Below are 14,515 nucleotides of genomic sequence, written 5' to 3' on the forward strand. Positions count from 1 at the left end.
AAATGGAGGTTGTTGGCCCATGGCTTTCATCGTCTGAGGGCACAAATTCGTGATCCAGAAGTACGCAAGTTGGTCCACTTCCAAGACACAACAAAATAAACTATCAAAACTCAAGTTGTGGCCATAATAATCAGTGCAGCAGAGCAGCACAATCAAAAGGAGGAGACTGTGTATAGCCTAGATATCATGTTTGCAACAGGCTTTAACACAAACCGAACAATTTAGTTAAGCAACATTACCTCATTGCTAATAGTCTCATGCTTTGTGGATGCGATCAGTTCAGAAAGGGATATTGTTGCTAATTAATTTATACTCTTGAGATATGCAACAACGTAACCCATGATCACCTTGGCTAATCATGGATGGCATAATCGAAATTTGTGGATGTACACCTTGGCTTATCGTGGATGGCATAATCGAAATATGCAAGGAAAACAAAGAATCGTGAGAGAAGTTGACCTAATTATCGGACACTTAGACTTAGTGGAGCACCAAAAATGAGCAGAGAATAGATAATCAGGGCACTCGGTGGATCCCCTCCCAAATCAACAAGCAGAGCATCACAGATTCACAACCACAGGAAATAAATCAATCACCCACCCATCAATCCATCATTTTATACAGCATGACTCAGATTTCGAACTACATCAACAGATACGACCTCTTGGAATTGGATACTAAAACAACAGCTTGAAAGAAACGTACTCTCTGCAGCGGAGCGAGCCAAGGATACGGAGCAATATCTCAATCAACCATCCGGGACGGGCGCAGATGGGAGGAGGAGGCTTATCAGCCGCGGCAGCGCGCAATGGCGGAGCATCCACGACAGCGCGTCATGGCGGAGCAGCCGTGGTTGTAGGGGTTGGCCTGGCCGCCAGGGCGGCAGTTGTAGTAGGAGGTGCCATGCACGAAGCAGAGGCACGTTGTGCCTCCGCAATGCGCCGTAGCTGATGTAATCGTTGTTCTACAGCACACCGCGTCGTTGCCGCCGCCGGCCGCGAAGCCGAACCCGTCGTCCGCCACGTCCTCCAGGTCCAACTCCCAGCTCAGCGGCACCTCCTGCTTCCCACGTTCTCCAGCAACCCTCCCTACACCCGTCGTCTCTCCATCTTGCTCATCCCCCACACCGCGCTGCCAGCCGATCCGGCGGAGTCGTGCATCTCCCGTTGGAGGCGGCGGCGGCAGGTCTCGCGGGAGATGAAACGAGAGAGAGGAGGCGTGGAAAGTGGAGAACGTGTGAGGAAGAGGAGAACCTAGCGTTGCTCCAGCCAATACGTGTTCTATCTTATCTGGGGGAGGAGTTATCTGATCCAGCGAAGCTTACCTTTTCCATTGCATAGTAAAAAGAACACGTGGACATCACCAGCGCTCGCCCTTTCAGCGTAGGTTAATGTGTTTGATTTGACTGAGAAAGGTATTTTATTTTTGAGAAAAAAGCAATATGTCCTAACTTCAAATTAATGAAGCTAGAGCTAGGACACGTTGGTCCTGAATACAAAGGCAAACATGTGATAAAAAAGAACTTATTTATGTTAAGATTTTACGTAATAAATCAATGTTTCATACAATATTCTTATTATTTTCCTGATATTTATGTTTGTGTATTACAACTAATGGGCTTGCAAATGAAAACAATATGATGAAGGTGAAGCCGCAGGGAGCAACAATGAAAGCTCATGATTGGTATGGTTTTCACTTCCCTATCTCAATAGCTTCTCTTATGTTCTTGTAGTAGCGTCCAAAGGTGTGCGATACAAAACAACACATAACTTATTTATGCACGAAGTGAATCGAGATGGATTATGACATACAAATTTGTAATTGTGAACTTATACCATATTTCATGATTCTTGCCTTCTTGGTTATATCATTTTCTAGACGTTAAGATCAATAGGCTATACTTAGTATATGTTGCTTTTTGCTCTCAACATTTCCCATGAAATATGTGTATAAATCACTAATTGTTCCTCACTAGAAACCTTAAATAAACAAAAATAATATACATGGAATAGGAACAACAAACATATGGCATGCACATAGCACAAATGAAAAGGCTGCAATAATTTTTGTGTTAGTAATCTGATTTGATCACTCGGCATTCAGTTCTTGCGACCTTTTTCAATCAATTCCGACAGGTAGATTCATTATTTTCAAAAGTCCAATATGTGCACTTGCACGTCCTAGCTAGTTTGCTAAATACACACGTATACTACAAATTCTAGTATGCTTAAACGTGTTTGAACATTTTTTTTAGAGAAAGGCGAAAAACGCTCGACTTTAAATAGATAAAGTTCTTGTGAAGGAGTGAGAAGACACAGATCATTGATCTTATGTTGCTCCAAATATAATAAAACTATGTAATAGTTTTCCCAATCTTAATACAAAGAACGCAAGTCTCATGTGTGTTCTGGTAAACATAAATTAATAGAACCCCAAACGGTCAAAAGAAACATAGATGTTGAACGAAATAACTTACAATACGACACACCCATCATTATTTGGTTATAAATTGTGTCCTTAGTGAATCGGTTAAATATATCTTCAGTGCGTTAGATAATCAATTGATAAATCATTTGCGAACTAATTAAGACTCAATTAATTATTTCTATTTACATAGTAAATGTTATTGTCCTCAATTTTTACGAAGTATTCTCAACCTTTTCCAATGAATTCAAAATTTTATTTGTACTAGTTTGGATGTTAGAAAGTTTTCTATGACTATTGAAAACAAAACATACTTGGGCATGGACTTGCACATTTATATGTCCCGTGAGAAATTGAGCGTTTGTGTTTATGCATGTGTCCAAATGAATAGAAAGGTGTAGCACTTTTATGAATTCATAATTTCCTCCCTATTTTATCATAAGGAGATCAATTATGTTAGTTCTTACCATTTTATGTTTTTGTTAGCTTAGAATGTGTTGTGTGCACTAAGTCATATGTTTTGATGTGTATTATACATTTTTCTTGTAATATTCTCATTATGAGTCAATTCAGAAGTCTATTTGTTATTCATGTGTAATATATCTCTTCCATTTGGTAAGAAAAAGTATTTTTTGTTTTAGAACTTATTAACATTTTACCGGCTTCTTTTGGTAATTTTGATTGCCCACGATCGTTTTAGCATGACTTTTACACATGGTAATTACCTTTCCGACTACATGCCCTAGCTAGCCCCCTAGTTATTCACTCCAACTTACGGTAATCTTGTTTCCACTGATCATACACAGGAAATTGTTCCTTTTTAAATAGTCGGGTGACTAAGTTTGATACGTTCATGTTTCTATATACAGATCTAAATGAAGCACTATTGACTGAAGTTCAACACCTCACAGAGCTCCAACAATCTCAACAATCACAAGGGGAGGTGTGGATGTTTCATCACACATCTTCAAGGTGACTTTAGCTGAAAAGTACATGCAGGGAGCCATATTTGCAAGTACATTAATATTTATGTTGTAACATTGGTTGAATAATAAACCTTTTTGTGTTGTGCGGAAATGACGAAGAAATATTGTTGGATTTGATGCACTATGTTCTCATACCTATTTGGATGGAGATTTGAATACACATAGCTCACGCCTACATATATAATACTTCATGCTAGAATAGAGTCAAGCTAATTCTCTTATTATATTATATTTTCTTTAAATTCTTCTAGATGTTGTGTATCACACATATTTGTATGTGACATGTCCTAACTTATTTCCTTATATTACAAGCTCAATACAAGTTTATGCATGTTCAATACCTTCTCCATTAACACGTGGCATGTCTAGGGCACCATGAAGAAGAACATGTTGAATAAGCTCCTCTTAGTGTTTTTTTTGTCACAAAATATTGCTGTTTCTTTCCGTGAATAGAAAGAGACTTTACAAGGGAAATTTTGGCTTTGATGTGGGGCGCAGCTGGAACCTCGAATATATTTGCTCTTACATCACACCTCAGATGATAATTAACTTGTGTTTGCTCCACTTTTCTACCCATTGTCAAGTCGCTCTTGTTCTCTAGCTTATATGCACGTGTTAAGTAGGAAGCTTTGGACTACATGTCTACATATGAGAGAGGTCCCAGCTGGGGAGGAATACTTCCATCGCTGCCTTCTCCTAGGCCGAGTTGGCCAACCTTAGCTAGGAACAAGGATGACGCCGGCGCTCCCCTTGTTGAGAATTTTATGGATGGCTTATTTACATAGAAGGAGATTACTGCGATCATGGAGTAGAAGACCCTAGCAGAAAATGTGCTCACAAATCCCCAAAACGTCTAGAGGTATATATACATATGATCCATCAATTTGTACTTGACTCTTAAAATATACTTTAACACTAGGCTAACTAATATGTGTATACACTTTCTTGAAATTTATTTGCAAGATCATTCGAAACCAAAATACTGCACAAAGAGGTAAGCAGCGCAATATGGCACACATTTCGGACCTTGAAAGCAAGTCTGAACTACTAAAGTAGCACACTAACTCACAATCTCAAAGAGTGCAGTCGATGAAGGTTTGTAGTTCTGCTAACTTATTACATGTTCATGAGATGTTTTACCGGTTTCTCTATTTCTCATCCCACTAGTGACAAAGAAATAAATATTTTCGATTTTGAGAGGTAGATTAATTATTTTCATAAGGCGAATATGTGCACTACTTGTACATTCTAACTATTTTGCGAAATACACGTGTATATACAAATTCTAGTAAATGATTAAACGTGTGGGTGAGCATATTTTTTTTAGATAAAAGGCGAAAACGCCCTACTTTAAATCGATAAAGTCGTTATGAAGGAGTGAGAAGACACATTCCATTGATCTCATGTTGCTCCAAATGTACTAGAACTATGTAATCAGTTTCCCTATCTTAATACATAGACTCCCGATTCTCATGCGTGGCCGGTAAACATAAATTAATAAAACCCCAAACAACAAAAAGAACAGAGATGTTGAACGAGACAACTTACAATAGGACACAACCATCGTTATTTGGTTATAAATTCTGTCTTTAGTGAATCGGTTAAATATATCTTCACTGCATTAGATAACCAATTCATAAATTATTTGTTGACGAGGTAAGACTTAATTAACTATTTCTATTTACATAGTAAATGTCGTTTTGCTAAATATAGATGTATTCTAAAAAATTTGTTTGTGCTAGTTTGGATGCTAATAACTTTTCTATATAATGATCATAGAAAAAAAAAATACTTGGGCATGGACTTGTACATTTATATGATTCGTGACAAATTGAGCTTATGTGTTTATGCCCGTGTCCTGATAATTAGAAATATTTACTACATTTATTAATTTATAATTTGCTCCCCGTTTCATTCGATGTAGATCAATTATGTTAGTTCTTACCCTTTTCTGTTTTTTTATGCTGAGAATGTGTTGTGTGCATTAAGTCATATGCTTTGATGTGTATTTTGCATCTTCCTTCCAAAACTCACATTTTGAGTCAATTCGGAAATTAATTTGTTATTCATGTGTAATATATCTTTTCCATTTGGTAAGATAAAATGTTTTTTGTATTAAGACTGTTTGACATTTTACCGGCTTATTTTTGTTACTCTGATTGCCCACAATCATTTTAGCATGACTTTCACACATGGTAATTACCTTTCCGATTACACATGATCTTTTCTTACCTTACAACTCAGATTTTAATTAACTTGTGTGTGATCCACTTTTCTACGCTTGTCTAGTTTCTCTTGTTCTCTAGCTTATAGGCCCGTGTGAATTAGGACACTAGTGCGAAGTAGGAAGCTTTGGGCTACATGTCTAGATCCGAGAGAGGTCCCAGGTAAGGAGGAATACTGTCGCTGCTGCCTTCTCCCGGGCCAAGTAAGGGAGGATCAGGTGTTGGAAGCAGCAATCATGGCCAACCTTAGCTAGGAACAAGGACAACACCGATTCTCCCCTTGTGGCAGATTTTACGGATGGCTTATTTACATAGAAGGAGATTACCGCGATCATGGGATACAAGACCCTAGCAGAGAATGTTCTGACAAATCCCAAAAGCGTCCGAAGGTATAAATATCATATGATCCATCAATCTGTGTTTGACTCTTAAATTATACTTTAGCACTAGGCTTACAAATGTGTGTGTACGCGCTCATGAAATTTATTTTCAAGATCATTCCAACCCGCAGTACTGCACTAAGATGTAAGCATCGCAAGATGGCATACATGCTGGACCTTGAAAGCAAGGTTGAGCTACTACAACACGAGACTAACTCATTATCTCAATGAGTGCAGTCGATGAAAGATTGTAATTCTGCTGACTTATTACATGATTATGATGTGTTTTACTTGTTTTTCTATTTCTTATCCGCTTAGTAACCAGGAAACAAATATTTTACAATTATTTGAATGAGAACCATTTTATTAATCTTCAGGATTATTGGAAGTACAAAATGGGATAGGAGATCACGATCTCGCGGCTATAACATCCATAGTTTGCTTGAGAAAGTTATTTTCTTTTAGAGAAAAAGGCATGATTGCCCAACTTCATATTAGTGAAGCCAAAGCTTGGATAAATTATTGTTGAGTACAAAGGCAACCACAAAGGCAAACTCTTGATACCAGAAACTTCTTTAGGTTAACATTTTACATAATAAATTGATGTTTTATACTGTATCTTCTTATAATTAGTTTAAAATTTATGTTTGTAGAGTACAACTTATGGGCTTTCAACTGAAAATAATATGTTCAAGCTGAAGATGCAATAATGATTGGAGCAACAATACTAGTTAACTAATGGTATGCTTTTCTATTTCAAGAGTGGATATTCAGCTCACGGGGCATAGGCACCCTCTTTGAACAGTAAAAGATGATCAAACTTTCTAGTTGCTTGCAAGTTCAATCCTAACCGGACGAAAAACTATACCAAAAAGCAATCGTTCGAGCCTAACCTGACGAAAAACCAAAGTGCTAACTGAAATTAACGTAATTAACGTTATCATGGGAGATAATACCCATGCAGAGAATGTGGTGAGAATTCACGAAAACGTCCGAAGCGTCACCCTCGGTGAGGAATAGTTATTTGTCACCCCCTCTATTTTTATGTCAATGCACCGTAATTTTACGTTCCATATTTTTTTTCTTATTTCATACATAAAAAGAGACCGTAAGAAATATATAGTCACCGTCAAAAATATTTATGTCACGTAAAATTACAAACACAAAAACATAGTGTAAAATATACATAAAACGACATTTTTCTAGTCTTATGACCTATATTTTTGTTTTCTTATGTTAAACTTTATGTAGTGAATCCATATAAATGTAACTATTTGCATTTAAAATGTAATTTGTTTATGAAACGATCGTCAGATTATCTTAGGTGAAGAATAACTTATTCTGCATCCTGGGTGATGAATAGACTTTATATATATATATCAAATGATCCATAAATTTTAGTTTGATTCTTAAAATATAAGTTAGCACTAGGATAATTAATATGTGTGTACGCTCTCGTGAAATTTATTTACAAGATCATTCAAAACCGGAATACTACACAAAGAGGTAAGCATCGCAATATGGAATATGCGCCACACCTCGAAAGCAAGGCTGAGCTACTGCAGTAAGACACTAATTCACTATCTGAATGAGTGCAGTCAATGAAGGTTTGTAATTCTGCTCACTTATTACATGATCATGAGATGTTTTATTTGTTGTGCTAATTCTCATACATCACCAAGATATAAATAGTTTATATTTATTCAAATGAGAACAATTTTATTAGACTTTGGGATTCATGAAAGTACAAAATGAGATTAGAAAAATCTTGATGAGGCGTATGATCCATAATTTGGCTGAGAAAGGTATTTTATTTTAGATAGAAAAGCACAATTTCCCAACTTCAAATTAATGAAGCTAGAGCTAGGACATGTTGGTGATGAATACAAAGGCAAACGCTTGATAAAAAAGAACTTATTTATGTTAATAGTTTACATAATAAATCAATGTTTTATACAATTCTCTTATTATTTCTTTGAAATTTATGTTTATAGAGTACAGTTTATGGGCTTGCAAATGAAAACAATATGATGAAGCTGAAGCTATAGGGATTGGAGCAACAATACATACTTATGAATGGCACCGTTTTCACTTTCCCTATCTCAATAGCTTCTCTTATGTTCTTGTGGTAGCGCGCAAAGGGGAAAATGATAAGCATTGTGCAATACAAGACAACACAGAACTTATTTATGCACGAAGTGACTCGGGATGAATTATGACATATATATTTTTAATTGTGAACTTATACCATATTTCATGGTTCTTGCCTTCTTGGTTATATCATTTTCTGGACGTTAGAATCAATAGGCTATACTTACTATATCTTGCTTTTTTCTCTCAACATTTCCCACGAAATATGTGTATATATCACTAATTTTGCCTCAGTACAAACCTTAAATAAAGAAAAATAGTATACATGGGACAGAATAGCAAACATATGGCATGCACATAGGACAAATGGAAAAGTTGTGATAATTGTTTTGTGACTAATCCGATTAGATTCCTCGACATTCAGTTCTTGTGACTTTTTAAATCAATTCTGAGAGGCAGATTAATTATTTTTGAAAGGCCAATATGTGCCCTTGCACATGCTAGCTAGCTTGTGAAATACACATGTGTACTACAAATTCTAGTATGCTTAAACGTGTTGTAAGCATATTTTTTTAGAGAAAGGCGAAAACGCCCAACTTAAAATAAATAAAGTTCTTGTGAAGGAGTGAGCGGACACAGGACATTGACCTCATGTTGCTCCAAGTATAATATAACTATGTAATAGTTTTCCCAATATTAATACAAAGACACGCAAGTTTCATGCGTACTTTGGTAAACATAAATTAATAGAACCCCAAAGGTCAAAAGAAACAGAGATGTTGAACGAAATAAGTTACATTACGACACAGCCATCATTATTTGGTTATAAATTGTGTCCCTAGTGGATCGGTTAAATATATCTTTAGTGCATTAGATAACCAATTCATAAATTATTTGCTAACGAATTAAGACTCAATGAAATATTTATATTTACACAATAAATGTTATTGCCCTCAATCTTTAGCAAGTATTCTGAACGTTTTCTGAGAAATTCAAAATTTTATTTGTACTTGTTTGGATGTTAGTAAGTTTTCTTTATTATGACCATTGAAAAGAAAACATACTTCGGCATGGAGCTGTACATTTATATGTCCCGTGAGAAATTGAGCTTGTGTGTTTATGCATGTGTCCTAATGATTAGAAAGGTGTACCACTTTTATGAATTCATAATCTCCTCCATGTTTTATAAGCAGTAGATCAATTATGTCACTTCTTATCATTTTATGTTTTTGTAAGCTTAGAATTGTTGTGTTCATTAAGTCATATGATCTGATGTGTATTATACATTTTGCTTCTAAAATTCATATTGTGAGTTAATTCGGAAGTCTATTTGTTAATCATGTGTAATATATCTCTTCCATTTGGTAAGAAAAACTATTTTTTGTTTTATAAATTATTGATATTTTACTAGCTTCTTTTGGTAATTTTGAATCCCCACACTCGTTTTAGCATGACTTTTACACATGGTAATTACCTTTCCGATTAAATGCCCTAGGTAGGCCCCCTAGTTATTCACTCCAACTTACAATAATCTTGTTTCTATTGATCGTACATAGGAAATTGTTCCTTTTTAGCTAGTAAGTGACTAACTTGGGTACCGTCGGTGTCAAAACTGGCAGATTTCAGGTAGGGCGTCCGAATTGTGGACCTTGGATCGATGGGTTGCAGGAAGACAGGGAAGACAACAGTTTACCCACGTTCGGGCCCTCCTATGGAGGTAACACCCTACGTCCTGCTTGATTGAAATTGATGCAGGTGATTACAGAGTTGATCTACCTCGAGATTGTATATGCTAAACCCTAGATGATTCAGCCTCCTCTATATGGATAGGGGTCCTTGGTTTATATAGACACCAGGGTCCCTAGGGTTTACATGATACCGACTATAATCAGGAACACACGAGCCGACCTAGTCCTCTAAACTTGGGGTACACGCCAGTCTTCGAGATATTCCTTCCAGCGTAGGGGTCGTCATCAAGCCGAGTGTTCTCTAGCGCGACCCAACGGGCTTATCCAATATCGGCCATCCGAGGACCCCAGAATACCATACTCCCTCAGTAGCCCCCAAACTAACCTTCAACGCCAATGTGTTCAGTCTTTGGCTACTCCTTACACATATAGTGATTGGCTTGCAAGGTGAATTCCACCCTTGTTCGGTTGATTCCGATCAGTTCCCCCTACACATTTTGAAACTGGCATCCTTCTTCGTGAAGGCATTTAAATGTCCATGTGTGAATGGATCATTATTTGACAGGCTTTCCTGACGAAGGGCCACTTCGAACCATGGCCCGGGCCGTGTCTCGAGGATCACGTCCTCTCGAGGAGATCGTGCCTCCGCATTTATTGGGATACGATTAACTTTACAGGTTCACTCACGCGCGCAACGACTTGATGGTTTTTTGGAAGTAGGTGGTGAGGAAACCAGGGCAGTAAAAGGGACCCTTGATATTACAATTCCGTATAAAAAGGAGAAAAGATCCAAAGATTTCCGCACCTGCATCCTCGGCTTCTCTCTTGCCTCTCTAAGCTCAAGCGCTCAGATCTGATCCTAGTTTTCGCCCTTCCTTCCCCGCACCTCTTCGAGCCTGCACCATGGCCGGCTCTCACGGCAAGTGGGAGGTGTCGGTCATCTCCGACACGGACATCTGGGAGCTAAAGCGCTCTAGATACTTATCCTTCGATATCACCCACCGAGCAGCGGAGGCTGGTCAGGTGATCCCGACTCCCAAGCCGGGTGAGCGGGTAGTTTTTGTCCCCCATTTTCTTCGAGGTCTAGGCTTTCCCTTCATCGCTTCGTTAGGGGTCTCACGTTCTATTATGGACTACACTTCTACGACCTTCCCCCAACTCCTTTATGCACATTACCTCTTTCATTGTTGTGTGTGAAGCATTTTTGCAAGTCCACCCGCATTTCGGGGCTTTGGCTAAAGACGTTCAATGTCAAACCAAAGTCCGTGAGCAAACAGCATGCCGATTGGGGCGGGTGGTGATAAGCAATCTCCCCAAGGTGATATGGCCGGAGGGCACCTTGATAGACACTATCAAGGGCTGGCAGAAGGAATGGTTCTACATCACAGAACCAAGGGGGGTGAACAGGGCAGCCCATGCCGAATTCAAGTCCGGCCCTCCAGAGAGGCTAACCTCCTGGGTCACGAAAAACACACACGGGGGGTTCGACAGGGACATGAAGTTGAAGGAGAAGAGCATCAAGCAGATGGTGGATGCCAACATCCAATTTTCCGACGTGATTCAAGTTACTCTATGGAGACACATCCTACCGTGCCAGCATCGGGTAAATCCGATGTGAGCCTACAAACCCGATGAACCTAAGGTAATCAAGGAGTTCTTCCGCACGACCCTTGAGGACGTGGGGTGGATTTTGTTCAAGCCCCAGCCGGTATGGCCAGCCGAGGACGAGGACGGGGGCCTGGACGACAAGAATCCTCCAGTCGAGGTACGTCCGAACATTATTCCCCTCCTGAAGTTCTGATCTCTTTTACAAATATCTCATCTTTCCCCCAATGGTTTTGACAGGAGTGGATGGCCCTTGCCAAGAACATCGATGAACTAACTCCTCTTCCTAAGGAGCCAAGGTTGGAACTATTATTCACGATGTTGGTTCTGAAGCTGTACAAGGTTCCGGAGCCGAAGAAGAAAGAGACACGCGAAGGTCTCCGTTCCAGGGGGTCCTCCAGATGCTATGTCCGAGGACACGCGTGTTTACTCTACCCGCAACGTAGGGGAAACGGAAGAGGAGGAGGACATGGACTCCTTCCAGCCTAAGAAGAGGGCACCACAAGAGGCGGAGAAGGAAGCCCTGCCTCCTAGGGCCCCGAAGAGGCCTTGCGAAGGCAAGGCCGCCTCGCTTGGCACCGGACCGGACTGTGATGAAGAGTTCGGCGAGTTTGAAATGATTCCCCACCGAGCCCCCAGGGTCAAACCCCTAGTCCAAAGATATGAGTTCTGACGAGTTTATTCAACAAGCTTATATTGAATCCAAATTGGCTGATATATATACTTGTTTGCCTATTACGGCCCCATCCGGGATCTGCCAACCGATTAGGTCTCGGAGGGAGATTTTCTGCTAGCCGAGCTGGCAGAGAGAGGGAATGCATCTCACACCTCCCTTCTCCAAGCCTCCAAGGAGACCATGAAGGTGGCCTCCCTCCCGACCTCGAATAATGCGGAGGTCGGGGAGGTGATGGCCCAGGTGAATACCTCAGAAGCCAAAGACCGCGAGGTCCCGGTCGCCGAACATACTCATGCAACCGCGAGCTAGGAGGTTTCGATTGGGGCCAATTCCCCGGTTGATACTTCCCGAGGGATCGGCCCCTCGGAGGGTGGAAAGGAGAGTCAGAATTCGGCTGAACTCCCTCCAACATCCTTGGAGCTTCCCTGGGTGCCGCTCATGCCCGAACGGGTCACGGTTGAGGGGCCGGCAACGATGGAGGAGATCCTCTCGGATTCCTCCATTTCTTATGAACACCGCACCTTAATGGGTGCGGTTTTACGGAACATTCAGTCTGTTAACAGCGGACTGAATGAAGCCTTTTCAGGCTTATTGATAGGCTTTAAGGTAAGTCGTCCACTTTACTAGTGTTGTATTTGAAATATGTTTTTTATTGGTATAACAGCCCCTGAGCTAGGGGCCTTGAAAAAGCTAACTCATGGCTCAGAGAAATGCACAAAAAGGTGCTCGGGAATGATGCTTGGAATGATTACGTTTAATTTTTTTGACCAAGCATGTTGTGTTTAAATAAGTTAAAATCATGCTGACGGACTGTGCGTTTTGCACGCCTCGTCATCGGCTGCCAATGCTAACACATTGGAAATAGACGAACTTAATCAGAAATTGCAAGTGTTCGATGAAGAGCTTGACCGCCTTAACGGCCGGTTTGACGAGAAACAGTGTGAGTTTGTGTAAGAGTATCTTTTATTTTTGAGGTGGATCTTATGGGAATTCCTGGCCCAGTCATTTGACTTTTGTTCTTTTCTCGTTGATTAGCACATCAAGATAGAGAGCTTGAAAAGCTCTGGGCCGAGGTGGAGAAGGCCAAGCAAGAGGCCACTTCCCACAAGGCGGTGACTGAACAAGCGACCGCCAAGATCGACGCCCTGAAGCCCCTTAGCAAACAATATGACGCCAGGGTGACCGAAGTTCAGCAGGAGCTGAAGGAGGCAAACTTGAAATGCGAGGCCTTTGAGCAAAAGGTCAAGGATCAAACCAACGAACAGAGCAAACTATCCGCCGACCTCCAATCAGAGCGAGTAGAGCGGTGGTTCTTTGAAGAAGATGTGCGCAAAGTCAAGCAGATGGCAACCGCTAAGCCGTACTTATTAATTATGTCATTCCGCAGGGGCCTTCAGCAACCTCCCACAAAGTGTTGAAGATGCGGCCTAGTACTATGTGGCTAATGACGGGAATCCCGAGCAGTGGTTGTACTGGGCGAAGTTTGAGGCTCCTGAGGCCAATCCTAGTTTGTGTAATTGATACGTCTCAAACGTATCTATAATTTTTGATGGTTTCATGTTGTTATCTTGTCATCTTTGGATGTTTTATGTACCTTTTTTTTATCTTTTTTGGGACTAACTTATTAATTCAGTGCCAAGTGCCAGTTCCTATTTTTTCTGTGTTTTTGGCTCTTTTCAGATCTGATTTTGGAATGGAGTCCAAACGGAATAAAATCCCCGAAATGATTTTTTCCCGAACGAAAGAAGATCAGGGGGCTTGTGGGCCAAGCCAGGAAGGCTACACGGAGCCCACAAGCCCCCACTCCGCCACCAGGGGGCGGTGGTGGGCAGGCTTGTGGCCTCCCTGGCGCCCCCTGACCTAGATCTTTCGCCTATATATTCCCTAAAATACAGCAAAAAATCAAGGGATCCATGAAAATACTTTTACGCCGCCGCAAGTTTCCGTTTCCGCGAGATCTCATCTGGAGACCCTTCCCGGTACCCTGCCGGAGGGGACTTTGGAGTTGGAGGGCTTCTACATCAACATCATCGCCCCTCCAATGACTCGTGAGTAGTTCACTTCAGACCTACGGGTCCGTAGTTAGTAGCTAGATGGCTTCTTCTCTCTCTTGGATCTTCAATACAAAGTTCTCCATGATCTTCATGGAGATCTATCCGATGTAATCTTCTTTGGCGGTGTGTTGGTCGAGATCCGATGAATTGTGGATTTGTGATCAGATTATCTATGATATTTATTCGAGTCTTTGCTGATTTCTTATATGCATGATTTGATATCCTTGTAAGTCTCTCCGAGTCTTCGGTTTTGTTTGGCCAACTAGATCTATGATTCTTGCAATGGGAGAAGTGCTATGTTTTGGGTTCTTACCGTGTGGTGACCTTTCCCAGTGACAGTAGGGGCAGCAAGGCACACATCGTGTAGTTGCCATCAAGGGTAACAA

At 40.5% G+C, this 14,515-nt stretch overlaps 1 protein-coding gene across 1 annotated transcript; it reads right to left on the bottom strand.

Moving 5' to 3' along the window:
• Positions 1-444: 444 nt before the first annotated feature.
• LOC123396749 lies at positions 445-10,605 on the bottom strand. Its single transcript, XM_045091592.1, has 2 exons — positions 10,600-10,605; positions 445-1,305 (listed from the first exon to the last, which is right to left on the bottom strand). Exons 1-2 carry the CDS (start codon positions 10,603-10,605, stop codon positions 790-792), a joined length of 522 nt encoding a protein of 173 aa, XP_044947527.1. The 3' UTR covers positions 445-789.
• Between the last annotated feature and the right edge of the window lie 3,910 nt (positions 10,606-14,515).

This window comes from Hordeum vulgare, chromosome 5H (genome assembly GCF_904849725.1).
Source record: "Hordeum vulgare subsp. vulgare chromosome 5H, MorexV3_pseudomolecules_assembly, whole genome shotgun sequence".
Lineage (NCBI taxonomy): Eukaryota > Viridiplantae > Streptophyta > Magnoliopsida > Poales > Poaceae > Hordeum > Hordeum vulgare.